This window comes from Sander lucioperca, chromosome 20 (assembly GCF_008315115.2).
Source record: "Sander lucioperca isolate FBNREF2018 chromosome 20, SLUC_FBN_1.2, whole genome shotgun sequence".
NCBI classification, from domain to species: Eukaryota; Metazoa; Chordata; class Actinopteri; order Perciformes; family Percidae; genus Sander; species Sander lucioperca.
In genome coordinates, this window is record NC_050192.1 from 24290972 (window position 1) to 24316523 (window position 25552).

The 25552-nt window shown below is 41.3% G+C and overlaps 1 protein-coding gene and 1 long non-coding RNA gene across 2 annotated transcripts in view; one reads left to right on the forward strand and one right to left on the reverse strand.

Moving 5' to 3' along the window:
* LOC116054789 overlaps nt 1–13126 on the forward strand; it is a 30060-nt gene extending 16934 nt beyond the window's left edge. Inside the window, exons 2-4 of the long non-coding RNA XR_004106137.2 lie at nt 9063–9223; nt 9471–9567; nt 12609–13126. This is a non-coding gene — a long non-coding RNA (uncharacterized LOC116054789). The remainder of the gene's footprint in view (nt 1–9062; nt 9224–9470; nt 9568–12608) is intronic.
* On the reverse strand, nt 639–22945 carry lrig3 (leucine-rich repeats and immunoglobulin-like domains 3). The gene is made up of 19 exons (XM_031306499.2): nt 22466–22945; nt 17978–18049; nt 17790–17864; nt 9766–9900; nt 9476–9619; nt 9061–9204; nt 8813–8956; nt 7792–7935; nt 5249–5329; nt 5059–5130; nt 4490–4561; nt 3888–4051; nt 3202–3537; nt 2810–3091; nt 2182–2658; nt 1883–2041; nt 1649–1789; nt 1255–1509; nt 639–1156 (listed from the first exon to the last, which is right to left on the reverse strand). Exons 1-19 carry the CDS (start codon nt 22660–22662, stop codon nt 915–917), a joined length of 3336 nt encoding a protein of 1111 aa, XP_031162359.1. The 5' UTR covers nt 22663–22945; the 3' UTR covers nt 639–914.
* Between the last annotated feature and the right edge of the window lie 2607 nt (nt 22946–25552).

The following is a 25552-nucleotide window of genomic DNA, read 5'->3' on the forward strand; positions in this document are numbered from 1 at the left end:
GCTGTGGAGATAGGTCTGGCAATGCGAGGCTACAGTGGTAGTAGTAATAGTAGAATTAGTAACAGTGGTACCAGTGTGGGGCCATATGGTTGATACCAACCATTGTCAGGATATTATTAATGGTATTGTTCTGTATTTATTTAAATCACAAAATTGCAAACGTATGCAAAATAACCAGAGATTAAAGCTTTCAGCTTGCTCAGAATCAACAGTAAATGTGTACCACATGATTCCACTGAGAGTTGATAAACTATTATTTATAATTATTGCCCAGCCCTGCATGGAACCAGATTGTGATACCAAACAGTTAAACATCCTCTGTGTCTCAGTCTGTCTCTTGGTGGGGGGGCTGACTGATGACAGACCTGAGGCATCCTTGGCGGTCTGTGGTTCGGTTCTAGAAGGCCAGCGTTTAACACCCACCACCAGTCCCACCACGTCCTCTAAATCTCTCACATCAATCTATCACATGTCCTGCATGATTAAGACAGTAACTTGACTCGTAGCATTAAGTGAATGCAGCAGCACACATTAAGGTTTTTTTTTTTTTTTTATTGTTTACGTATGTGCAAAACATTGCTTCATTCAAACTGGAATAACTGAATAGGCAGGGCTGCAAAAAACTCATACACAAAAGGTAAGCAAAAATAATGGAATCTGTTTATATACAATTTACAAAATATAATAAACTTTATATAAAAAACGTATATATATATTCATCTATATTTAACTGAAGCTGTGTCCTTGAAGAACAGCTGCTAATATGATCCTACTTTTCTCTAGGAACATCAAAGTGTCCGTTACATTCACTCGTTGCACATTTGAGGAGTCCTTTATTGCAAAAGTGTCCATTCAGTGAGGTAGAAATGTTCTTATTTTTTTGGTCCTCTTCGTTAAAAACAACAGTCACTGAGCTAAGTGCTCGTTCTGCGCTGTGGGATGGGATCAGTCCTTTTGCTGTCAAACAGCTGTTCATAAACGTTGCTCTGCTCTGATGCCGATTCCTTGGCGAGACTGTTGTCCTCGAGGTCTGAATCGGCGTCTGGAGCGATGTAAGGATTCTCATGCAGAGTTATTCCATTGTATGTCACGGACGGCGGGGCAAAGCCTGTGTACAGGTCCTTATGAGGCCTCCAGGGAGCTTTCCCAAATGTTCCTGAGCGAGAAAGATGCAGGAAGAAGTCAGACCAACGTACAGACAAAAATCGGACAAAATCCAGAAAAGTTCAGAAAACTGATTAACTCAAGACCTACCCATGAAGGTGTTGGAGGGGGGAAGACATTCATGAGGTCTTCCGTAGTCGATGGCTTCTCCCTCCTCCGTGGATGGTCGGCGGTCACTCTGCTGGTGAGAGGGGCCACGAAGGAGACTGGCGTTGGGGAGCTGCATCAGGACAGAGGAGGAGCAGAGGTCAAAATGCTCAGACAAGAAGTAGTCCCTCATTTTAGAGCTGGTCAGGCTGCCGCTGTAAGAGTCCGTGTAGACGGGCCTTTGGTCGATAGAACAGCCTGAAAGTAAAAAAAAAAAAGAAGGAAATTATATCCTTTAGAAAGTAAGAACAATATCGAGAGATAGCGACTGTACATCAGGAATACTTGGACATAATGTCCTGCATCAACAGCAGTCTAATAGTATTGTTGTACGGACCTGTGAAGACTTCTGACGGGTCAGTGGAGTAGATGTTGTCCTGGCGAAGCAGTGAGCTGATTGGACCTTGATAATGGCAGAGGAGAGGATCGATGGCTGCCTCCATGTCGGCTTCACTTCCCGTATCCAGCTGACAAAAACCTGTATTGGGGAAGGAACAGGATCATGTAAGAAAAACGTATACGCTGCAGAGGGATTCAATTTTCAGACAAAGAAAAAAGGGAGGTGTTTTACCATTCATGTCTTTAGGCTGCAGGTAGAAGCCGCTAATTGACGAAGCCATATACTGATGGCTGCTGTCGCTCTCTGATGGGATGTAGCCGTCCTGACGGTCAGCGAGTGTGCCCTGGGAGGACAGGTAGCTGGGAATGTCAGCAGGCAGGTTGGTCTCATCTGGAGCACAAAGACATCAAGTTAGATTACACACTTTCATTTTTATTGTTAACAGATTCCGCGATACTTGTATGGTTCAGGGAACCCTTTGTTAACCTTGATATAAAAGGTAAAACTCCAACAAACGATCATGGACCAACCTGTGTTGGTGACGCTGCAGTCCTCATTGCGTCGCCGTGTGTGGTAGATGATGACCACCCAAACCAGTGAAGTGCCGACCACACAACACACCACAGCTATGATGACGATTCCCACTGTGGTCCACCCATCATCGTCTGATCCAACCCCGCCCACGATGCCGACTCCCACGCCGCCCTGCACTCCAGAGTCGCAGTTGGGATTTGGTATGACAGCCAGCCGAACGTTACCCCTCTCCGTGCCCAGCGCGTTGGACATCTCGCAGGTGTACTTCCCTGCGTCAGCCTCTGCAGCGTCAACGATGATGAGGAGCTGGTTGGCAGCTGCGAAGAAATGGCGCTCGGTCACTACCAGTGGGCTGTCGTCTTTGGTCCAGTTTAGCCTTGGGGGAGGACTGCCACCAGCTATGCACTGGAGGACGGCGGTTTCACCCTTGGCTACAGTGCGATCCATGAGGGGCCGTAAGAAGGAAGGTGTTTCTGAAAGAAGGACCAGAGCAGTAGAAATGTGACCAGGAATATTCAAAGTAATTCATTGATGTACAGTTTATTTTACACACAAGCCTTTCAAACCTAAAATGGAAGTTCTAAACGTAGAGCACTTCTCTGCTCCAACAGGGACGTTTCTCACCTAGAACGGTTAGCGTAGTATTTGCAGAAACAGCGCCAGCTGTGTTCGCAGCTGTGCAGCTATAAACGCCGATGTCCTCGGTCTTGACGTCCACTATGAAAAACACGTCGTCTTCCGGCATGACATGCATGCGGCGTTCGCGGGCGGCAGGGAAGTCGGTGCCTCCGTCTTTCTGCCAGGCAATCTGAGGGGAAGGGTGACCAACGGCGGCACATTCCAGCCTGGCTGTTGCTCCAGCACGGATACTCAGGTCCATTGGCATCTTGGTGAAGGAAGGGAGCACTGGAAATGGGAATTCAATGATAATTACAATCATCACAGACAGGCGTTTTATGGACCTTTTTAGATAGACACACATGCCAACCAATTGGCTTCTCCCATCCCAAACTTACTGTTGACAGTGAGTCTGGCCTTTGTTGAATAGGACGATCCAAAGTGGTTTGAGATGACACACTGGTACTTTCCCTCGCTGGAGAACTCCACATTATGTAGCTGAAGGGTGGTTGTATACTCCGTCACTTCTGTCTCGCCTCCTGCGCTTTTCTGCACCCGCAAGTGGGCCTGGTTGTAGATCTCCGCATCATTCAGGCCCTCGTTGTCTTTCTTCCAAGCAAAGGTCATTGGTGAGTCGCTGGAGCTGGCTGCCGAGCAGACGAACGTCACGTTGGTGCCCTTGAGGGCTGACTGGGTCTCCGGCTGCACAGTGATTTGAGGCTTTGGGAAGTCATCTGGGAAGATGACAAAAGGATTTCAAAAATCTGTATAAACGCTTCTATGTGTTCAGGTCTGGATTTGGCTATTTATCAATGTTTGGTAATTCTTTTTGTCATTTTGTTAGCAGATCTGAAAGGAGAAAAAGTTAACTGAAATATTTCCTCAGTAGTTTCTATGGTAACCAGGAAAGCTGAAGACTTAACCTAGTACATTTCCATAACGTTCTCTTCATGAGACTCATTAGCTTGTCCAGGAGTCAGGGAGGAAAAAATTGAACAATCTGGGTCAGCTCGTAAATGGAAAGAGTGTGTGTGTGTGTGTGTGTGTAAGTAAAGGTGTTACACCAAGTGAATGCATCACTTACCACACACAAACTCCTCCTGGCTGACGGCAAACACGCTCCTGCCCTTCAGCATCTGCGGGTGGGCGCAGCTGGCGTTGACGCAGGGCAGGAAGGTTTGTTCTGCCACCCAGACGGGAAGCCACTTCAGCTGGCAGTCGCACAGCAAACTGGAGGTATTCAGACGCCTGCCAGGGGAGAAGACACCACAAAACCTTCATTCACAATTCAAAAATATCACTTTCAATTGTTTCTGAGATTTTGGTCTCGAGTAGTTTGTGAAGTTAAAACTCAAAATGACGACAATGACGAAGGTCTGATCAGTGAAACATCAAGTTTTTGTCCTCGGAAATATGACGTTTTAACGTTGCTTTGCTTACTGATGGGAATGCTTCACATACGACCCATTAAGTCACAATCATCTTTAAAAAATTCTAAATTCCGTTGCGTAGCTTTTTACTATAAGTTATCCTTTGGTAGAAGGAGACACAGGAACCTGTGAACCCATTATAAACGTTGAAGCAAGCACTGTTCCCCGCAGACCATAATGAGTTTCACCTGGTGCTCTGTCCCACATCAACACTGAAATACAAACTTAAGCTGTCCTTAAACATGGTCGTACTTACAGCTCCTCCAGGTTCTTCATCTGAGAGAAGGCGTTCGCTTGGATGGACATGATGGCATTATTGCTCAGATCTCTGTGGAAAGAAGAGAAGAGAAATTAGCACTGGTAAAATCCTCGAGGAAAGATGGCAGCCTTTTTTGCCTACATCAGCCGTATAGAGTGAAGGCTACAAAAACTTCAATTGAGAGAAAAAAAGGTCTGGGCTCCAGAACAATAAAACTCTGGGCAGCAGTTTGCTGTGTTAATCAAGAGAGGCCCAACTCTGGGCTGCTTTGAGCTCTGGCAACGGCTGGGAAAAAACTCTAATTAGAATCAAATGCAGCTGTTGTACACACACACACGTACACACACACTCCTCCACTTGCCTTGATGATCGATATAGTCTGGCACACATGTAAAGATACAAATGGCAGTGTTTTTTCTTGATTCCACATCAAAGCGGAGGAATGGGAGAAGACAGTTTGGGTGTACGGTTCTAACAAATAGCCTCTGTGTCTTAGTGTGATTCACCCTGCTTAGTTTACAACTCTGACTTTTGGAAACAATCAGTGAAACACGAGGCCGACTCACAGGTGCTGCAGCGCGTCCAGGCCAGAGAAAGACTTTTTGGTCACCGAACGGATCTGGTTCCCCTGCAGAAATCTGGGAAAACAACAAAAATCTAATCAATTTCAAACCTCACTTTTACTTGCTGGCCTTATTTTGTTCCACAAAGTCACCCAGTCCAAGGTGAAACATCATGTTACCATCATGAACTCACAGTTTTTTCAGCTTGTCCAAAGCAGAGAAAGGGCCATTCATGTCTTCAATGGTCCAGGAGATTTCATTATTTTGGAGATCCCTTTCCGAAGAAACAAAGACAGACCGCATTGTAAAAAAAAAAAAAAAAATCCACACCCAGAAAACAACTGCACTTGCGATGTTAATAAAACTTTATGCGGCTTTACATTTCGTTTGAGGGTGAAAATGTTTGAGACTCCAGAAAGTTCCTTCCTGGCCTTTGCGGCACTTTTAAAAGTCTGCAATGGTTTTTCTGTGTTGTATAGAAAAAAACGTTTGACAAGGAAATGCTGCAATATAACATGTGTGCTGCATTTTAAACTTCTGAGAGGATAAATATACTCTGCATGCAATTCAAATATGTATGTTACCCTCAAAGGAAGTGTTGCCACACAGCTTTTATCTGCCATCAAATATATAATACATCTGTGATATTTTACCCATTCTATGTGATTTTGTATGTTTAAAAAAAGAGTTTAATTGTTTTGGTAAGCACCTTCAACTCCAATCAATCAAATTACCTCAACAGTGATCTTTCTATTTACAAAAACCTGCAGAGCATTGCTCCTCAATCGGAACCTAACCTGTCTGTTCAAACTTAGCCTAGTTATAACCTAAATGTTTACTAAGTGGAGATTTACAGATACTAAAATCTGTAGTTGCACCCCACAAACTAGTTATTAAGTAGAGATTAGTGGTTTCTAAATATATACATCCAGTAACTGCCAGGTGCAACTACTTTGTAGCTAACTGAACCAACTAACAAAGCTATCGTTAGCTTGCTGAGAGTAAAGAGTAGAGGGTCAGGTATGGTTTTAAATTGCATTCCACAAAAACAAAATAATATACCTAATTACAAAATGTTATGTCAGTAGTGTTTGACTAAATGGCCAATTAACTTTGTACAAACTGCAAAGCACAATATTTCTCCTTAGTTTGAGTTTGCTAGCTTAACCAGCATTAATCTGTCATTTAATCTTTTTTGCGAGTCATAATTTAAAACCCCAGTTTCCATCATTATTAAACAGTATTTTGTGTGAATGTCCAGATATATTAACCATAATTCTTCACCTCTTTTACTCTTTAATGTAAATGTGCCATACAAAGAGCAAGCTAACATACGTTTTGCTAGTTGCTTCGTTTAGCTAACAGTCACATCTGGCAGATAGTATGTGTAAATATTTAGTAAAAACTAATCTATGTAAGAACCAGTTTGTGGGTTGTGAACTATTTTAACGTATTGTTGCGTAAATCTTCACTTAGCCGAGTTACAATGTAAGTTTTTACTAAGTTTAAACTTAAGAACAGCTGGTGCAATCTTGTCCCCACTACTGTGGTTACAGTAATTGGTCCCTTTGCCTTTTACTTTAATGGATTTCTCCGTATGATCTTCGAACGTCAGGCCAAAGTAGCGGCTCTACAAAGAAACCCCTTGCCCTTTGATTTTGAGGGAATCACACCAAAACCTGACGATTAACGTTGATGTTCCCTGAAACATTTTCTGCTATCAAACCCAAACTGTGACTGCTGAAAAAGTATGGACGCATTATACCTGCGCTCCACAGAAAGAAAATTACACCAAACAACTAAATACACAGCACTCAAGTACTAAATCACTGAAAGCCAAGAATTTCCAAGAGAAATTGCCTCCTTTGATCCCTCAGCTGCTCTAATGCTTTCAAACAGTTATTTTCCTCCTCGACGTGCCTGGTTATGGCTGATTGAGATTGAGGAGGAAGGGTGTGTGTGGGTCTCGGGGGCGGGGGGGGTGGATTTGAAGCCCTGAAGCAATCTATGTCCACCTAGCTGCACACCTGCCCTACGGTGACCTCAGCAGCACAGCTCACATTTGGTTTGAGTTAAAAAAAAAAATCCCAACCAGGGGAAATGTTACGGAGCCTCTCTGTGGGAAAAGGGGGATGGGTGGGTGTGGGAGAGGGGGGTCAGGCGGGGAGTGGGGGTTGTTGAGGTTGGGGTTGTGCCTCTCGGAGGTTTTTTTTTTTTTTTAATGTGTGTGGAGAGACCTCAACACAGTAATCTATTTCACATCCCCAAAACAAATCAGGCAGGATATTTCCACTCAAGCATAGGATTGATGGTGGAGGTGGGTTTAAAGAGGTTGGGAGGGCCAATAGGGCAGCATATGAAGTACTTACTGTTTTTAGGGACTTGTATTTACATGATTAGCTTAGTTTAGCACAAATACTGGCAAACTAACTGCTAGCTTAATCTGCTAAAAGTAAAACAAAATCAGCCTACCAGCACCTCTAAAGCTCATTAATAAACACATTAAATCTCCTTTGTTTAATCTGTACAAAAGCTGAAGAGTAAAAACATTAGGTGTTGAGATCAGAATGTAGGTTCCACATCCATTCCATAGAGGTTTAGGTTGGAATATAAAACAGTATTCAGTATATATGAGTTCATAATGATTAGAAAAGTCAGATAAGAGTCACACACGAAGAAAAACATTAGAAAACCTTTTGCACAGTGTTTTGTATAAAATGTAGGAATTCAACTCACAGCATCTGCAGGTTGGAGAGGCCACGGAAAGCTCCGTCTGCAATAAAGCTCACACGGTTGTTTCCGATGTGGAGCTCGTCCAGCAGGCTGAGGCCTACGAAGCTGGATTCCTCCAGTCTAGACAGATGGTTGGAGGAGAGGTTGCTGTAGGACACACAACAAAAACCAAAACATGAGAACAGTAAAGAATTGAGTTACCTGCAATTGGTTTCCAGATTTTTATTTTATGATAACTTTTATTTTGCACGAGTTTGAGGAGATCAAATTCAAACAAAACTCGTGAAAGAAATATTTCTGAGAAAACAGTTGTTGTTTTTTTTTAAGTAAACTCAGATGAGAAAAAATCAGATAGCGTGGCACGTTCCCAGTTGACAGGCGGCTTGTTTACTTTCAGCTTTGTGTGATAAGAGCGAGAGAAACGGGGGAGGGGGGAGAGAACAACAACCTATCTGTGAAAAACACTCCAGACTCTGCAAACACTGAACTGACCGCTGCAGTAAACAACGGCCACAACAAAGGAAATCCAATCTGCTTCCAGGAATGTGTGTTGATGGGGAGCGGGGGGGGGCGGCGGTCACCGAAGTTTGTGGGTAACGTAGTGTTTGACAAGGAAAGAAACTGCAACTAATAGTGGAATATCCAATAGGAAAAATAAGTGGGACTTCCAGATGCCGATGTTTTGGCTCAAGTGACAACAGAAAAGAGAAGAGGCAAAGGGGTGTGTAATATGTTGGCAGTGCTTTAATGTTGGCAGAGAATAAGAGACGCTGCTTTGTCTGTCTGTGTGGGTGGGTGTGGGTGGGTGGGTGGGTGGATTGGCCACAGGAGGATCTGGAGTGTGAGGAAGGGCAGGCAGGAGTGCCAGAGAGGAGGAGAGGGCAACACAAAGAAGTGTTGGGAGTTCAGAGTGTGAATGGAAAGTGAAGAGGGAATAACAAGAGGGAGGGGGGAAAAAACAGAAAGAGGATGCCAAGGGAGGGGGGAAAAAAAGGAGAAAAAATAAAATAAAAGGTGGACTCACAGCTCACTGAGTTTCTGGCAGAACTCCCAGGCGTCAGATCGGATCCTGCTGATGGCGTTGTGGCCGAGGTGGAGCTGCTGCAGAGTCAGCAGGCCGTACAGCCAGCCCTTACTCACCTCCGTCAGGTTGTTGTAGTCCAGCTGCCTGCATGTCACACATACACACACACACACAATGAGACTTTATACTGCATTTAAGTCATGTTGGAAGCACGGAGCTTGATGCACATTTCTTGTAAATTTGCTTACAGGACTTCCATGTCGCTGAGGCCCCAGAAGGCTCCGTCCATCAGGCGGCTCAGGCCGTTTCTCTGCATCTTTAAGGAGCGAAGAGCGTGCAGACCGTGGAACGTCAGGCCCTCCACCCTGCGAACCCGGTTTCTGCTCAGCTCCCTGAAACACACACAAAACAGTAAGCATAAGAGCACAAGCAAGGAAGATATTTTACAATGCATTGTAAAAAAAAAAAAAAAAAATTAAAAAAGGCCTCAGAAACAGCACATAGACCATGTTGAAAAGTCAGAAAAAGGTTTGGGAAAGAGAAACTTTATTTAGAACGTCTGGAAAGTCTTAAAAGATGTTGATATGAGACATCATGAATCATTATGATCCGAAGCCCTGATTGAGAGAGTTCTCTAATGGAGGAAAAACATTAAAAGCTTACAGATGCTGGAGGTTGGGCAACTGGAAGATCTTAGCTGGGATGGTGGAGAGCCGGTTTCGGTTGAGCCGAAGAACCTGCAGACTGCTGGACAGGTTGGTGAAGCAGCCTGTCTCAAGTGACGAGATACGATTGTTGTTGAGGAACCTGAGAAAGAAAGATTTACCGAAATAAGGCGCGTATAAAAATGTTCTTACAGCAACAGAAACATAGAGCTGGTTCTTTGATTTTGAGCTTTTCCACACCAAAATAACTAACTCTGAAAAGGCACTGACAGAACTGGGGACACTCACAGGTTCTTGAGAGGCAGAGCTGGGAAGGAGCTGGCCTTTATTTCCACAATATTGTTGTTGCTGAGGTCGAGCGTTTCCAGAGCGAGGAAGGGCCTGAGCTGCTCCACAGAGATCCTCGTGATCCTGTTGTTTGCTCTGAAAATACAGACACCATCACTCCAATAAATGACAAAAATACTGTGTATTTGACTAGTGGCGCACACCGGTTTCGTGTTTCCAGATATGCAAACAGTCAAGTCCCTCAATTAGTCTGTGGTATTAGAAAAAGACACTCTCACGCGCTTGTAAAGCTATAACTAACCACCCAACGTGAAACACTGGCATGCTTTTTTTTGTTTTTCCGAGGTCACATGCATATTTCAAGTGTGCCAACAAATTGCTCAGTATGATCAATGTTGCTGCTCTTCATGCCAAGTCCAAACAACTTTTCAGTTTAGTGATGTGTGATTTTGTTTATAAGGTAATTACCAACAAGGTATTTAAAAAGTAACCTGCCAATTACTTGGCTGATGAATACCATTCCCTCAGTGAAAGCATGCCTCGGCAGAGGCCAGCAATTTCCTGAGCTGCACGCCTCTTAAATTGCAGTGCAGGGACTGCTTAGTTATAAACAGAGCCTGTACAGTGCCCCCTTTGTGCATGACACTCGGCAGCAGAGAGAGAGTGAAGGGGGAGGCAGGAATTCCCTCCAATGCACCAGACTACAGGCCTCGTTTTTCAGTATTCATTGCGATGGTTACAGTCCCCCCCCCCCCCACATCTCCAGCTACACCTTACTGACCAGAGGGCTGTTAGTTTTTCTGATTCATTTTTCCAGCAGCCCTTGTAAAAAAACACTGAGTACAGTTTCCTAATGTAGGTTTAATTTGGGATGTGGTGTCATTAATATTTAATTGTTGAAAGCTGTCAATCAGCTGACCCACAGTGCAGACTGCTTCACAAGAGTGGCTGCTGTCATGAAAAGAGCTGAAACGTTAAGACCATTAATCAATTGACAATTGGTCAACTATTTTGATAATTGATCGTTCATTTTAATTTCCGTTTATTTTTCAAGCACAAAATACCAAGAGCTGCAAATATTATTTGATTAATTGTCAACTAGGAGGCAGACTTGCCCAAATTATACAAATAAGACATCTTATGATGCTCTGAAACTGCTGAAATAATTAAAATCAAATCAAAGTTGTATTAAATTGTTATATTATTACATGGAGTGTGCTGTATGAACACAGACCAGCTAGCATGCCTCTGCACAATGGAAACTCCACAGCCGATGTGAAACTTTCTTCATATCATTAACTAAGAAATATGCCATGGCCTTTTGGTTTCACTCAGTGTTGTGCATGAACCATCTCACTGCAGTGGCCCCAGTCTGTCCCAAGTTAAAGAGGTCAGCAGGCTGCAGGGCCTTTTCCTATCGTGCCCCCTTCCCCTGACATCATCTCTCTAACCCTCTGCACTCTAAACTAAATACTCAAAAATCTAAAGAGATTTTGGTGTGCACTAGCTACGAGGCTACAGTGAAATACAGATCATTATCTACAATAAAAAAACGGCACAGGTAGCTCTTTTGTTTAGAGATTTGCAGAGGTCTTTCCACACACCACAGCCCCCAAGTCCCAAACAAAAGGTCCGCACACCACCTGTATCTCAGTTTTCATGTTCCCCTGACTGGTCGCTGAGAGAGGGAAGGCCGCCTGGTGAGAAAGAACCAGTCTTTCCAGTTTTTCTCAGGGGGGGGAAGTAGAGCCACGGAGAGAGGGGCTGGTGCACACTTCCTGTCTGAGGACCAGGACATAGACCCTGAAGTTTGAAGAAATCTGGCCAACTAATTATTCCATAATCCTGTGAGCCTAACTATTCATTAAAGTTAGTTTGCAGTACTGCACCTTTAGACACTAAGTCGACATAAACTCTGTGTGACTGCGTGGCCAGATAACTGCAAACACCTGGGCCAACAAACAGCAAACCTTACTGTCGTCCCGCCCCCCCCCACCATCTCAACAAAAGCTCAACATGTAGGGCTGCAACTAACAATTATTTTCATAGTTGATTAATCTATTATTTCCTTGATTAATCAAGTAGTTGTTTGGTCTATAAAATGGTGAAAAATGTCAATCAGTGTTTCGCGAAGCCCAAAATTACGTCCTCAAATGTTTTGTCCACAACTCAAAGATATTCAGTTTACTGTCACACAAGAATGAAGAAACTAGAAAATTTCATATTTAAGAAGCTGGAATCAAATATATTTACTTTTTTTCATAAAAAATGAGTCAAACCGATTTATCGATTATCAAAATAGTTGGCCCTGACTCCTCCCTCTTCTACAAGCAAGCCTGACATTGTACACTTCAATTACACACACTTCAAATTTGTTCATCCACTTTGCTATCAGATAACGCGATTATAGAGCCATTACAACTGTGGTTGTAGGGCTTTGCCGCTTTTAGTGGAAGTCAATAGAAGGCCAGCGTTGTGTCAATAACAGCCCGAGGCATCTTGAGTATTGATAGAATATGTATTAGTGAGTAAAGCCTTTTTTATTACCAGCTTATTGCACCAACATGATGTGGGTTTTGCATAAGCACGTACCTGCCAGCACTCTTGCAAACTAGTATGTGTGGCTGTCAAACTGACCACTTTTACACACTGAAAAGTTATGTTATGTAAGATTTAAGATCTGTGATGAAATTGTTTTTTTTTGTCGATTTGTGTTTGAAGCAAGTGTTGTCCACTGAGCAGCAACTAATGCTTTTAATGGGAAAAGCTTTTTAAACTCTAAAACCATCCCCCTCATTTCCTATTAGAAAAAGAACAGAGTTTTGAGCCCTCTCTCTCTGCAGTGGCGCCTGTAATAAAAAGCAGGGCTGCGTGTGCTGTTGTGACGCCATATTCAACTCTGCATATATCTCACTCAGATGGCTGATCATCTTCACATGTCGGCTCCCAGTCGGAGTGGAGAGAAGCGGGGATCATATTAACATGTGAACTGAAGGACCTTCACATAAAAATGACAGGGGAGCTTTAGTAAAATTCGTGAGGTATCAATATGTTTCTGTATTGCCTCCAAGACCCATCAAATTATGGGTGTAAGATAAGTTCCTAAATGCATTTTGCATTCTGATTTTCAAAAATATCTTTTATTTGTTGCTAAGCCCACTACTGTGGTGTTTCTGCACTGCAGTTGCCGGAGATCACCTGTCAATCAAACTATGTGGACGGGACTGTCATTCTTGTTGAAATTTTCTATTGAAATATTGTCTATTAATTTTAAATTCCTGTAGCTGACATCACCTTGCATTTTGGGAAATTGTGAAAAGCACGTTTTAATAGACTAAACAATAAATTGAATAATCTAAAACTAGCAAACAGATGATGAAAATTCTTACTAGTTGCAGCCCTAGCTAAATGTCACGGAGTATTACTATAATCGCGACTGTTGTGGTTTGTAACTCATCTTCAACGAGGTTCACCTCCTAATATACCTAATCAGACCTGGACTCTCCAGGTCATTTGTTGAACCCCCCTGAACACAGGCAGAGGGATTTAGCGGCGGTGGGGTTTACCCCCTCCATAAATTCCTGGGAAATTGTTCAATTAATTAAGATGATCACGACTCAATTACTACCAGCTGCAGGGTTATTGCCGTTTGTTTTTACTCTGAGCTGCGAGGTCAAATAAGTCTGCGAGAGCTGCCGCTATGTCTGACTGGCTGTTTGAATAAGTGGTATTCGATACCCCGAGGTCTTTTTTTTTTTTTTCCTTCTTTTCTTTACTACCCTTCCAGCTCGGATAAACTTCTGGAAAAATCACATTGCGCCACCTTATCTGAAGGAGGAGGGTGGCGGCGGCCAACACACGCAATGCGAGTGAAAGTGTGAATTTCAATTTCTCCTACTGTGTGCCCTTTTTCTTCATATCGCTTTTGATTAATTTGAACCGAATTATGCACCTGACTTCACAATAGTTTTGTATATTTAAGTGTGACACAAAAAGGCAGTGTTCATTTTGTTCTTTTAAAGACAGACCTAAATTAATTAAAACGTAAGGAAGTCAGGTAGCTAGTACATTAGCATTGGCTAACACATCCAGTCTTTTTCAGCACGTATTAGTGTTACTTGGCCAGATAACTGAGTTCATTAGCTACAAAAAAAAACATCAAAATTCTGTTATTCTCTGTTTGTAAAACTTCATCTCTCAAGGAAGTGCACTTTCAGAGTATACAATAAGACGTCCTATTTCAAGATAAGAACATCTTAGGATAAATAAGTGTCTTTGTTCTTTGTCATTCTTAGGGGTGTCACGATTCTCCAAATCCTCGATTCGATTACATTTTCGATTCAAAGGTCAAGGTTCGATTCTCGATTTTTACATAATTTTTTTTTAAAGCACAGGTTGCTATGCCATTTTTAGACTAGACTTTTATGCAATATAATATCTGACCTTTGTTCGCAATGTACCACGCTACATTGTCAAAAAAATATTTTTTACATTTATTAACAACATAATGTAACAATAACTTATATCTTCAGTCAATTGGAAACTTGACAATTTGTCAATAAAGTAAAAAGAAAAAAAAGTTTGCCGACTGAGGGCAGACGCACAGCGGTGTTAGGTGTTTTAAGCCCCCAATGTCATCTTCCAGGCAGCTTTGCCTGGAAGGCAATGGTTAGGGTTAGGTGCCTTGAAGACGACGGTTGCAGCGCTGCCTTGAAGGCTTGGTTGGGGGCTTAAAACACCATTGAGCCAGCACAGCGGTCTTAGCAGCTGAGCAGACAGAGAGGGCGACTCGGCAGTCCGCTAACTTGTTGCTCTCTCTAATATAACCAATATAAGCTGCTCTGTTTAGGCTACAAAACGTTCATGCAGGCTGAAATTCAACCTTGCAGTTTTGTCAGGATTAAGCTATAAACAGAAGGAAACTCCGCTAGCTGCTAGGCTAATGTGCAATGGTAAACACACAGAATATGGTACACGCACATAGCAGAGCTTGCAAACTGTAGCTTTTTTTGTTGAACATTGTCAACATAACTCACTGAAAATCCAAAATACTTCCACACTGGCGACTTCAGTGAAAGAAGAGGGGGTTCAAGTTCTGTCGATGGGTCTTCGATGGGTCCTGCATTTCTTCGCAGCACTTCAACACGTGTGTTTTTTCCCGCTTGTCAAGCCGACCGGACGTGACATGGGGGCGTGGCAGTATCGACAATTCCATTTTTTAATTCGAAATTTGAGATTGTGACTTAATTTCGGTGACACCCTTAGTCATTCTCTAACTATGTATCAATGTTCTGTATCTACAAAGAAAATCAAAAGATGTATTTATCTGGAGTGTTAAGGCAGAGTTGATGTGGATGACACGACTTTAGGTAAACCAAACTGAACAACAAATCAAATTATGGTTTGGAGAACGTCTGTAATTTTTAAAGAATCTGTGCAGGAGTTGCTCAAGGGTACAGCACACACAGCAGTTGTGGCAGATGAACCGGTGAACAAAAACTGAAAAAAAAATTGCCTTGAGTAAGAATAACAAATCCATTTATATTCAAATCAAATCCGAGTTACCACATGCAGTAGGAAAACTGGCATAACATTAACACAAAATCACCCTCAAATAATGCAGTGAAATATGACATCAGTTGTAAAGATCTTGCCTTAAATAAAACAAACTATCCCCCCTATCTTCTTGCAGCTTATAGCTGAAGATGATACTCCTGCGCTAAACGTGCAAACAAATTGTGACGGCCGCATGGCCTGCGGCTGCCGCAGAGCCTCATGTTGGGGCTTGATGAGGAACACGCCTCATCAACCCGGGAGACAGATACATTCTTCCACAATAACTTCATGTCGGTCGGTTTTTGAGAGACATGCCACAGAAAGCAAATCAAATTGATGCGGTTTCACACACTAATATCTGGTGTTCTTTTGAAAGCACGTATTGCACAACAATATACGAAAAAATCTTCTGGTTTGAGTCTGAGCAGGATGAAATATGACAAGTCAAATAGTTTTACCCTGAATAATCTTACAGTATCAGCCAAGCACTTTCAGACACTGTTGGTTATGTTTCTGCTGCATATATACACAACAACTGGGATTAATTGGCTTCTTTAAAGGACCCATATTGTAAAAAGTGAGATGTCTTTTTTTATTATAAAAGGTGCAATTGTCTAGGTGCAATACAAATACTGTTAAGGTATCAAAACACTCAACATAGAAATGCACACCGTACGGTTGAGATGTCACAATTATACTAAATTAAATAAAGTAGAGAGTGCGCTACAGCACAGTTACAGTCATTCCCCGGCTGCAATGACGGTGAAGAGAATCTGAGAGCGCAAATGCGAAAACCCCAAAATCGCTGACTAATCAGAGCAGGGGTCCGTTTCAGAAAGCAGGTTTAGTGAAAACTCTGAGTTTGTTAATAACCCTGAGATGAGGGAAACTGTGGGTTTTCTGTTACAGAAAGGGAGGTTAATCAAACCTGAGAGAGAGGGGTAACTCCAACCCAGACTATAAAAGACTATAAAACGTTTTTTTTTTTCTCAAAACAGGCATTTCCTTTTGTCGACAATCCCGTTGATGAATCTGTATTACTTCGCAGGGAGTTAAACATACGTCTGGAGATGATATTGAGGCCCCGACTATAGATGCATTTTCATTTCCAGATACTAGCCTACCTATTTGAGCGGTATCATTTTTCTTCCCAGTCCATCAGTTACTGTATGTAGCCTACATAACCTTATCCGTCCTCATATCACTAACGTCACCCATCGTGAACATGCTCTTACATCCCAGCAGGTTCTTTGTGTCACATTACGTTTTTTTTTGCAAACAGCAGTTTTCTTTACAACATTGGTGATGCAGAGCATATTAGTAAAGCCACTGTATGCAGAGCCGTCAGAAGAATGTGACTCGCTCTGAAACGTTTTTTAAACATTTTTGTAGTGTTCCATGGACACAAACCAGTAAGAGCCATTAAAAATGAGTTCCACAGTATTGCAGGTGAAATAAAAGATTATGAATTATAATTCTGTTAATGATGGTGCTGCAGCCTCAGAATGGGATTAGTAGGCATAGTACTTTTTCGCCCGCAGGATTGCACCTAAATGAAATAGATTATAGGTTCTAACTTTGTGCAGCAATACCTCCACTTCAGAATTACTAATGTTTTTTTTCTTTTGGAGTCGAGGCCTCCACCGTCTTTACCACGTCTTTTCGACATTTCTCTAAGTGTGCACGCGGTCCTACCATCTCATGCCCTTTTATGGGAATTAAGGGGGCATTTACCTATGCTAAATAGGGTTAGGGACATTGTGATTCATCATTCTAAGAACACACCTGCGAACAATTCTGCAGTTTAAGAACACGTCATGAATCAGACATAGACTTTTCTTAGGAACTTTCTTAAGAACAAATTTAAGAAAAAACTTAGGAAGACATTGGTGAATGAGGCCCAATGAGTTTTGTGAACATTAAAGCATGTAAACATGTTGTAGTAGAAACCAAAATATGAATATGAACCTGAAAATGAGCATGATATGGGACCTTTTAATTTGATGTACCAAGGTATTAATATACTCTGAGGCATTGCCTTGTTTCCAGATTAACTGCTATTAAAGCCCTATAAAAGGGCCACAGAGAAACATGCAATCCATCCACATCGAAATCCCCAAATATGGATTTTCACACGACGATTTTCTTTCTTCCCAGCATGACGTCACTACCTCCAGGTTAAAAATACACCAACAGCAGCAACAGCCACCAAACAAAACATTTCCATTTCTGTTGAGGGCATTTGTCTTTGACCACGTGACCCGTCTGGGGCTGGCTGCCATGTCTCAGACTGCCCTGTCTGGGAACTGGCTCAGCCAAAAGGGTTTGCTCTCGAGAGGGAAAGAAGGGGGAGGATCCACTTCCCAGCTCACTACTTTAACCAGCAATGACAACTCTGGCAGAGTATTAGCCTCCAGACCAGGCTGAAGTGAGAAGTGTTCATAGAATTTGAGAAAAGTTTTACTTACAGAATGAGTGTTGTGATGTTTGAAGCATAAGGGCCCAAATCAGGTATTGCCTCCAGTTCATTGTGGTTCAGCTTTCTGTACACATTGAGAAAAAGAGAATAGTTTGTCACATGCAGGACAGTGATGGAGGCTGTTTGGAAAATCCTGTGTTTACTGTAGAAAGTGCTGTGAAAACAAGGCATACTTACATTTCACTTAGATGTTGTAGTTTGGAAAACAAAGTGCCGTCAAGCACCTGCAATTTGTTATGGCTCAGGTCTCTGGGAAGGAAAAAAAGACAAAAGTTAAGGGGAAAGTATACACCATGGACTGTGTTTCTCAGCTGCTGCAGTCTTCTATTTGGGTCTGCATATCCAACATAATTACATACAAATTCTCTGTGTTATTGTGCCTTGACACTGAACAGAGGGAATGCATCAAAGAAAAGTCATCGTAATTAAAGTGTGAGATGGTCCAAAACTGATGGTGATGAAATGAAACAGAACGGCCAGAAAAATAAGCAAGAATAAGATGTATTGCTGACATACTGTTACAAACAGGAGATGTGAAAACAAACTGAATACAGTTTCAGATATCAATAAATGAAGTCACAAAGAAACGGTCAACCAATGTCTTTGTTTTCAACAAATTCCCAACAAAGTACTGCTCCTAAATATAGTTGATTATTTAGTTTCTAAGACTGGACTGTTACTTTGATTTCAAACTAAAGACATGTCACTTCAGGATAAACTATTGAAATAGTACCCGACTGGTTAAAGTAATTTTTCTTGCAAATGAAAAGGTTCCAAAACAAACTGCTTCCCATTCAAGCCCAAAAAAAAAGTTAAATTGGCTTTTCATCCCTTCCTTATAACACAGATGCCAAAACAGCTTCATATCCAGGCCTCTGCTGATAATCCGAGCCAAAACAGACAAGCTGATAAATTATTGCGGGGCAAGATTCTCTTTATGCTGACAGAAGGCTGAAACCTGGCGAGGGAGGTCGATAAAAATGCTGGAGTCGAGGTTTCAGTATTGGCCAAGGCTTGGATCAGACTTATTTTCTGGGGCCTGGACTTGTATTAACCACATTCCAATTCTGACTTTAACATTTACAAACCTCTAAACAAATTAACATTTTGTTTAGAGTCTGTCTGGCATTCCACACATTTTAAAGTATTTTGCCTAAAGAAGTGTACAGGACCTCAATCCTCCAGCAATGTGTGTATTGATTAGTCAGGGTTTATATCAGAACTCCTCTTTAATTTAGCATTAATTAATATGTGTACATTTAGAAAGATGTGTACATAAGTTGCTTAATGCCTATTGTACTCTTCAGTAGCAGTTCTGGTCTATGTCTTGATTTGGTCTGAACCCCCTTTGGATCTGAGCCTAACTCGACTGAGCCTGGACTGAAGCAGTCTTGGCTACAACCCATCGGGGGTGAGATTCTTTTGGCTGCCTGTTTTGAAAAGCCTCCTGAAAACCAGTTTAAGGAGTCTGGCAAGCGGAGCGTCGTGCGCCATAAAGTGGTGGAGTTATTGAGGCTGCTGCACTTTTTTTTTTTTTTTTTTTTTTTTTACACCCTCCTCGTCCTCTACCCCTCCTCCCCCTCCTTACCTCCCTCATCTGGAATCCATCAAGGAGCTCTGGGAGGAGGGGAAGAACCTATCAACTGGTAATGTTTTCACAATGCTGGGAAAAGTGAGAGGGACGCCTTTCATACATCTGAAACACCCCTGTCAAATTTTCTGGGGCCTGTTTTTGTGCTTTGGTGGAAAGTTTCATTAACCACTCAACCTGAGTTTTACTTCTTAGCCTCGCTAAAGCTAACCCCCTCGTCGTCCTCCATTTCTTTCCAAGCACGGAGCTGTGTGCTGTTTTTGTTGTAGTTCCAGCGTTGTGGGCCATACGGGAAAGGTGTCCTATCATACTCCCTAGATAAACCCTAAGTAGCTCTGACACTTCCACTTCCTTCACAAAGCAGGCTCTGAGCGGAGCATGATAACACACAGTGCTGCTTACAGGTTTCAGCCTGTATCTGCCGGTCTGGTGAATATGTACCACTTTATCTAAGACTGAAAAGTGAATAAATGAGCCACTCTTTATGTCTCAAGAGCTGTCAGTAACGTTTTAGATTACGATAATGGGACACAGCAGCACATTTCATTAAGCTCCATAAATGTTTCTCATCCATATTTGTGAATGAATGCTAAAGACATAAGCTTTTAAAGACTGCGAGTTAGCCAAAAATGTGAATGCTAAAGAGCAAACATTAGCAAACCTATAAATAGAAGTGGTAGTTATGTTGTTTTCATTAATGACCATGACAATTGTGATTTTGGAAGGTCCGTATGATAAACTGTAGTTTGCTAGCTTATCTATTAGCTAGAATAGTAGTTAAAACGACCAGGTAAGTAGCTAACAAAAAAATTAGCATTAGCTGTGATGCAAGCCACTGGGATTGGTAATGTTATCTACCTCCTCCTGTCCTTTAGCTTGGTCATTAGTGGTACCTGGCCAAATAATGTGCTTCTTTAAGTCCAAAAACATCGAATTCCTTGGATAAATGTTTGTAATACTTAAATTCTTGAGGGAGATATTATACCCCTCCAGAGGTGTGATGTTTTTATTCAAAAGTAAAAAGTGTCCAAGTTTTGTGTCATTTGGTGACTATTTATTACAAAATTAATTGGTGTAGTATTTTGCCCTTAATGCACAAATTTGTTAAAGACACTGAGCACTAGGATTGTTAGCTTCAACGCTGGAATGTAAGGTAAGTAGCTAACCGTAAATTAGCATTAGCTATAACACAAACTTCAAGATTTCCTGGTTCCTGGCTTACTTCATGTAATTTTTACTGATAATTAGTTATACCTGGCCAAATAAATGTTGTTAAGCTCCAAAAAACATTAAATTCCTCTGATAAATGTTTTTAAAATTCTCAAGGGAGTCTGTATTATACCCCTCCAGAGAGAAATTAGTGGTTCATGTCTTTATGTGACTCAAAGTTCTTCATGTGTTAAAATTAATGCACATATTGTTTTCAGATTTAAAACTACAGCCGTGCCTCACTCTTAAACCTTAAAAAGTGAGGAGGCATTAAATCTGGGTATAAATCTGTAGTCCCCCAACAACCTCTCAGATACTCTGGGCTTAATCCCTCTTCTCTTCTTCTCCCTCCTACTTTCTCCTTCCCCCTTTTCTTTCTGTGAGTTTGTTTCAAACTAATCCTACACGCTCCTCCTTAATCAGTACCATCGCTGGCTCTGGAGTTGCTAATTCAGCAGAAATAATGGGGTGCTGGAAAACAAAGGATCGGGCGGTTTAAGATGTGCTGGAGAGCCACTCGTAAATTAGCATGCCAGAGTGAAAAGAATTTTTCCCCCCATATGGAACTTTTTTTTTTTCTTCTCATTTTCTTTGGAAGGCCGGCCTTGGTTATGAGGCTCAGGCTGGGTCTGTTTTCTCTGGCAACGTCAAGTTTCCAGAGCAGCACATTTTAGAAAGAGAAAAACTAAATTCAACAGCAGGGCAATGGCTTTGACCAGGCAGTGAATCAAGCTCTACGGCCTAACACAGTTCAATAAAAATCAAGTACTGCAGCTTAACGCAGGGCAATAAAAATCCAGTAAGAATAATTATCTGTAAAGGAGAACTCACTGACAACATGCCATTAAAGTTGTTTGGTGCTTCTGCTTCAACAGGCCAAGCTCAGCCTCATCTCATCTTATGGAGCCAGAAGGCAAACAGGAGAGTAATGGAGACGATATTACTTTAGGAAGCAGTCCAAGGCTGCACACACACTGCATCTGATTTATGCCTTTATGGCTTTGAAGGCCTCGAGGTTCTGAAGCTGAAACCTGAACAAACACCAATCATTGCAAATGCAAATGTGGATGTAAGCACGCTGTCAACCCATTACAAACATTATGGATGTCTTTTAGTTGCAATTTATGTACTATAGGAGACCTGCTAGGAGCTTGGAGTCTAACACTTACTAATAGGGTTGCTATTACCACTAAAACTGCTAATACTGGCACCATTACTGCTGCTACCATACCCAACAATGATACAGCCTGACTTCAAATCACTACCTGCAGGCACTTGGAGGATTTATTCATTATTATTTACACTTCAATGAAGGGGTTTGGAGGGACTGACAATAGCACATTGATGTGTAAAACACACTGAAAGGCTGCTCGTGCTTCCCTGCTGGCCTCAAGAAGCTTGACATGCTGCTGCTGCAAGTACTAAATAATAACTACAACCTGACACATAACTAGACTAATTACTACTGTAGGTGTTAAGTCGATTAATATGCAAGGTTTTCAGTCACATAGTCCTGAGGAGAACCTTGTTATTCGGTAACTTCAGCTGAGGCAGAAAGTTTGCAGACTGAATCAGATCTACAGTAAAATAAAGGGACAATTTCATTCAAAGAAAAGCAAAGCCATTCAAGTGGTTGTCTTCTGCAACACCAGATTCTTTAAGGGGTTTACAACCCATTCCGTTAGCACAATACAGGGATGTGTATCATCCCGTCAGTGCTGAAGGAACACAGTAAACCAAACGTATTTGTTCATCAAAGTGCAGATGTGTGGAAATATATTAACATAATCAAACCAATACATTCCAAATAAAACAATTATCCATGACAGTAATAAGGTATAGAAAGGCTCTTTAATTGGACTCACAGTTGAACTGTCCATTCCGGGATCGTGTCTGGAATTTGGCCCCTCTTCAGCCGACTGCAGTCCAAAAGCTCCCCAATACACACGCAGGGAGGGGGACACGTCCTTGCGTTAGCACCCGATCCACGCTGGAGCTTCACAAACAGTAGGAAAACCACGGCGAGTCTTGCTAAACTGCGAGCCTGCGTAGAGGAACACATTTTTTTCCCCTGGCCACACGAGAGAACAGCCGTGTTTAGTTGTTACTTCAGATGAAGCGCAACCAATCCAAAAAGAGTGCGAAATCACCCAAAACAAATCCCAAATCTGGTGCGGGTTGATCAACACACCCGATTCTTATATCCAATGCCTTGTTGTTCTGAGGATCGTAGATGTGAAATTGAAAAGAAAAGCGTTTCTCTGAAACTTGCCCATTCCTGTTGAGAAACTTGTGTGCCGTGCGCCTCGCTGCTGCTGCTGGGGCAACTTGTGCTGTGCAGGATCCCCGCAGCGTGAGCACACAGCAGAGGTATGCGGGGGGAGGGACCACAGGGGTGCATGGGACATGTAGTCCATGCTGCTGCCTCTCAATCCTCCTGCACGTTTGTACCAGTCTGGCAGAACAATTTATATATATATATATATATATATATATATATATATATATATATATATATATATATATATATATATATATATATTTTAGTTTTTAGATATTCATGCCCAGCGGGTTATCTGCTTTAACTTTCAGTGTTAATTACAGAAAATTGACACGTAGCCTAGTGCAAGTAATAAGTAAGTAAATAAGTAATACAATCCAACAGAGCACCTCAAGGTTCAAGGTTCTTTAACAGAATAACAGAAGTAGTCGTAGACAATGAACATTTTCGGCCTCAGGCACCTCCAACAATGCTCATTAAATGACTAGAAGAAAAACACACCATAAGTAAAAGCAAAATCTTAGAAAACAAGTTAAGATATAGGACTATCACATAAACGAATAAAATGTGAATGCAGTTATATGATTATATAATACATTTGTGCAGACAGTATTGCAAATGAATACGACTGAATGTAAAATACCTGCAGAATACTTCAATAATTCAAAAACCACAGACACATGTTCAGGTAAAGTAACAAATGCAATTTATTTCTTCAACTTTTGGTATTTGACAGATGTGGGAAGTTACAACTGTGCCTCAGTGCAGTTTTGGCATTGACACTGTAACTGTGTAACTTTATTAACATGTTGGGATACATATATTGAGTCTATTATCAAAGAGGATGAAGAAAACTAACAATATTTACACATTTAGGTAATGGAACCAGTGCTTATTTGACATTCGACCCAATTAACGGATTAATAGTTTAATTTCTACTAGCAATGGTGTATTTTCCAATGTGATCTTGTTAGTTTTACGTAAGTAAAGTATCTGAGTACTTCTTTCATCACTGCTCTAGTTTGTCTGTGCAGACAAAATAATCCACTGCTTGGTGCATTGTTTAATTCAAACCAACAGTTACATTTGTATATATATTTGTTGGAAACAAATTGAGACATTTGTTATCAGGAATGTGGCTGAAACATAGAGTTTTTGGTAAGATTTGATAATACAATAATAGCTTTTTAAAAAGTAGTTGAAGTGATCTTTTCCTCACACCAGGAACCAGCGTGCACTTAATTCATGAATAGTGCTAATTGGACAGAAGGCTAAATTCCACCTTGTAGTAAGACACAAAACAACCTCATTCGCTTTAAAGGCAAAGTCACTAACAGAGGCTTTAATTGACATTCTGCACTTGAAAGCCGACTGATATTTTCTCATTTGCAATTTAAAAGGGGCAAGCTCTTTTTTTCATTTCCACGTTAAAAGGCCCTTCATGGGATATTCACGCCCAGGCAGATGTGTCAGGTTCCCCCCCAGGCAAAGTGTTCAACAACTTCCTATTGACCAAGGTCATACTTTCACTGTCCGCTCACACTTCCTCTTCTCAGTGAGGACACAAGCTCATTAATCTGTTGACACACAGATGAAAGTCAGACTGATCTTGATGGTAACTGAATAAAAAATAAATGACAATGAGTCCCTTTGTATGCAATGCTTGAAAGATGCAAAACATACTTTGATAAGACATAGTGTCTCTATAGAAATATATAGAAAATAAGAGAGTAATAATATGTACACTATAAACACTTCTTGCATTTACAGGTGGGGAGAATATTGTATATATAGATATATACAGATGAATATACATGAATATGAAATGGCATATTGCACAGGTCACAGTAAGACGTACAGAGAAATAAATAACTATAACTAGTGCAGAATGTTTTTAAGTGTTGGCTCATGTTATTGTGTTAAAGAGTGATTTACTAGACATTATTATTATTACAAATTGGTTGAAGAAACCACACCGCCAACCAGTGGTGGAATGTAACTATGTACTGTACTTTTGTACAAATTTTAAGTACTTGTACTTTACTTGAGTCTTTTCTTTTCATGCTACTTTCTACTTCTACTCCGCTACATTTAAGAGAGAAATATTGTACTTTTTACTCCACTACATTCATCTGACAGCTTTAGATACTAGTTACTTTACAAATAAGGATTTTTGCACACAACACACATGTAGTTTATAAAATATGTTGTTTTATTATAGATTAAACTAGCCAACAATATAACGGCCTACAAGTCCAGCTGAAATGATAAGCCGATTAAACACTTAGTTGATTGACAGTAGTGTTTGGGTCGTTTCCAGTTTCTAAAACATGAGGATTACTCTGTATTGAGTACTTTTACTTTTGATACTTTAAGTACATTTTCCTGATGATACTTACATACTTTTACATAAGTAACATTATCAAAGTAGGACTTATACTTGTGACAGAGTATTTTTTTTTTTACAGTGTGATATGAGTACTTTTACTAAAGTAAAGGATCTGAATACTTCTTCCACCACTGCCACCAGCTAGTGTTTTGGCAGTGTATTTGCAGTTTGACGCAGACACACCAGCGCACGGCGTAGGCTCTGCATAGGGCATATCAGCCCTAAGTAATGCACCATCCATCAGTACCAGACATCACTTTGAGTAAATACACATCAGTAGAC

Bases quoted from the DNA above. Each gene is read 5' to 3' on its own strand.
- lrig3 (XM_031306499.2), bottom strand. From the start codon at position 22,662: ATGTGTTCCTCTACGCAGGCTCGCAGTTTAGCAAGACTCGCCGTGGTT. The intron at 18,050-22,465 runs GTGAGTCCAATT...TTTCCTTCCCAG, and splicing joins CCGGAATGGACAGTTCAACT to AGACCTGAGCCATAACAAAT. The intron at 2,659-2,809 runs GTGAGAAACGTC...TCCTTCTTTCAG, and splicing joins TACTACGCTAACCGTTCTAG to AAACACCTTCCTTCTTACGG.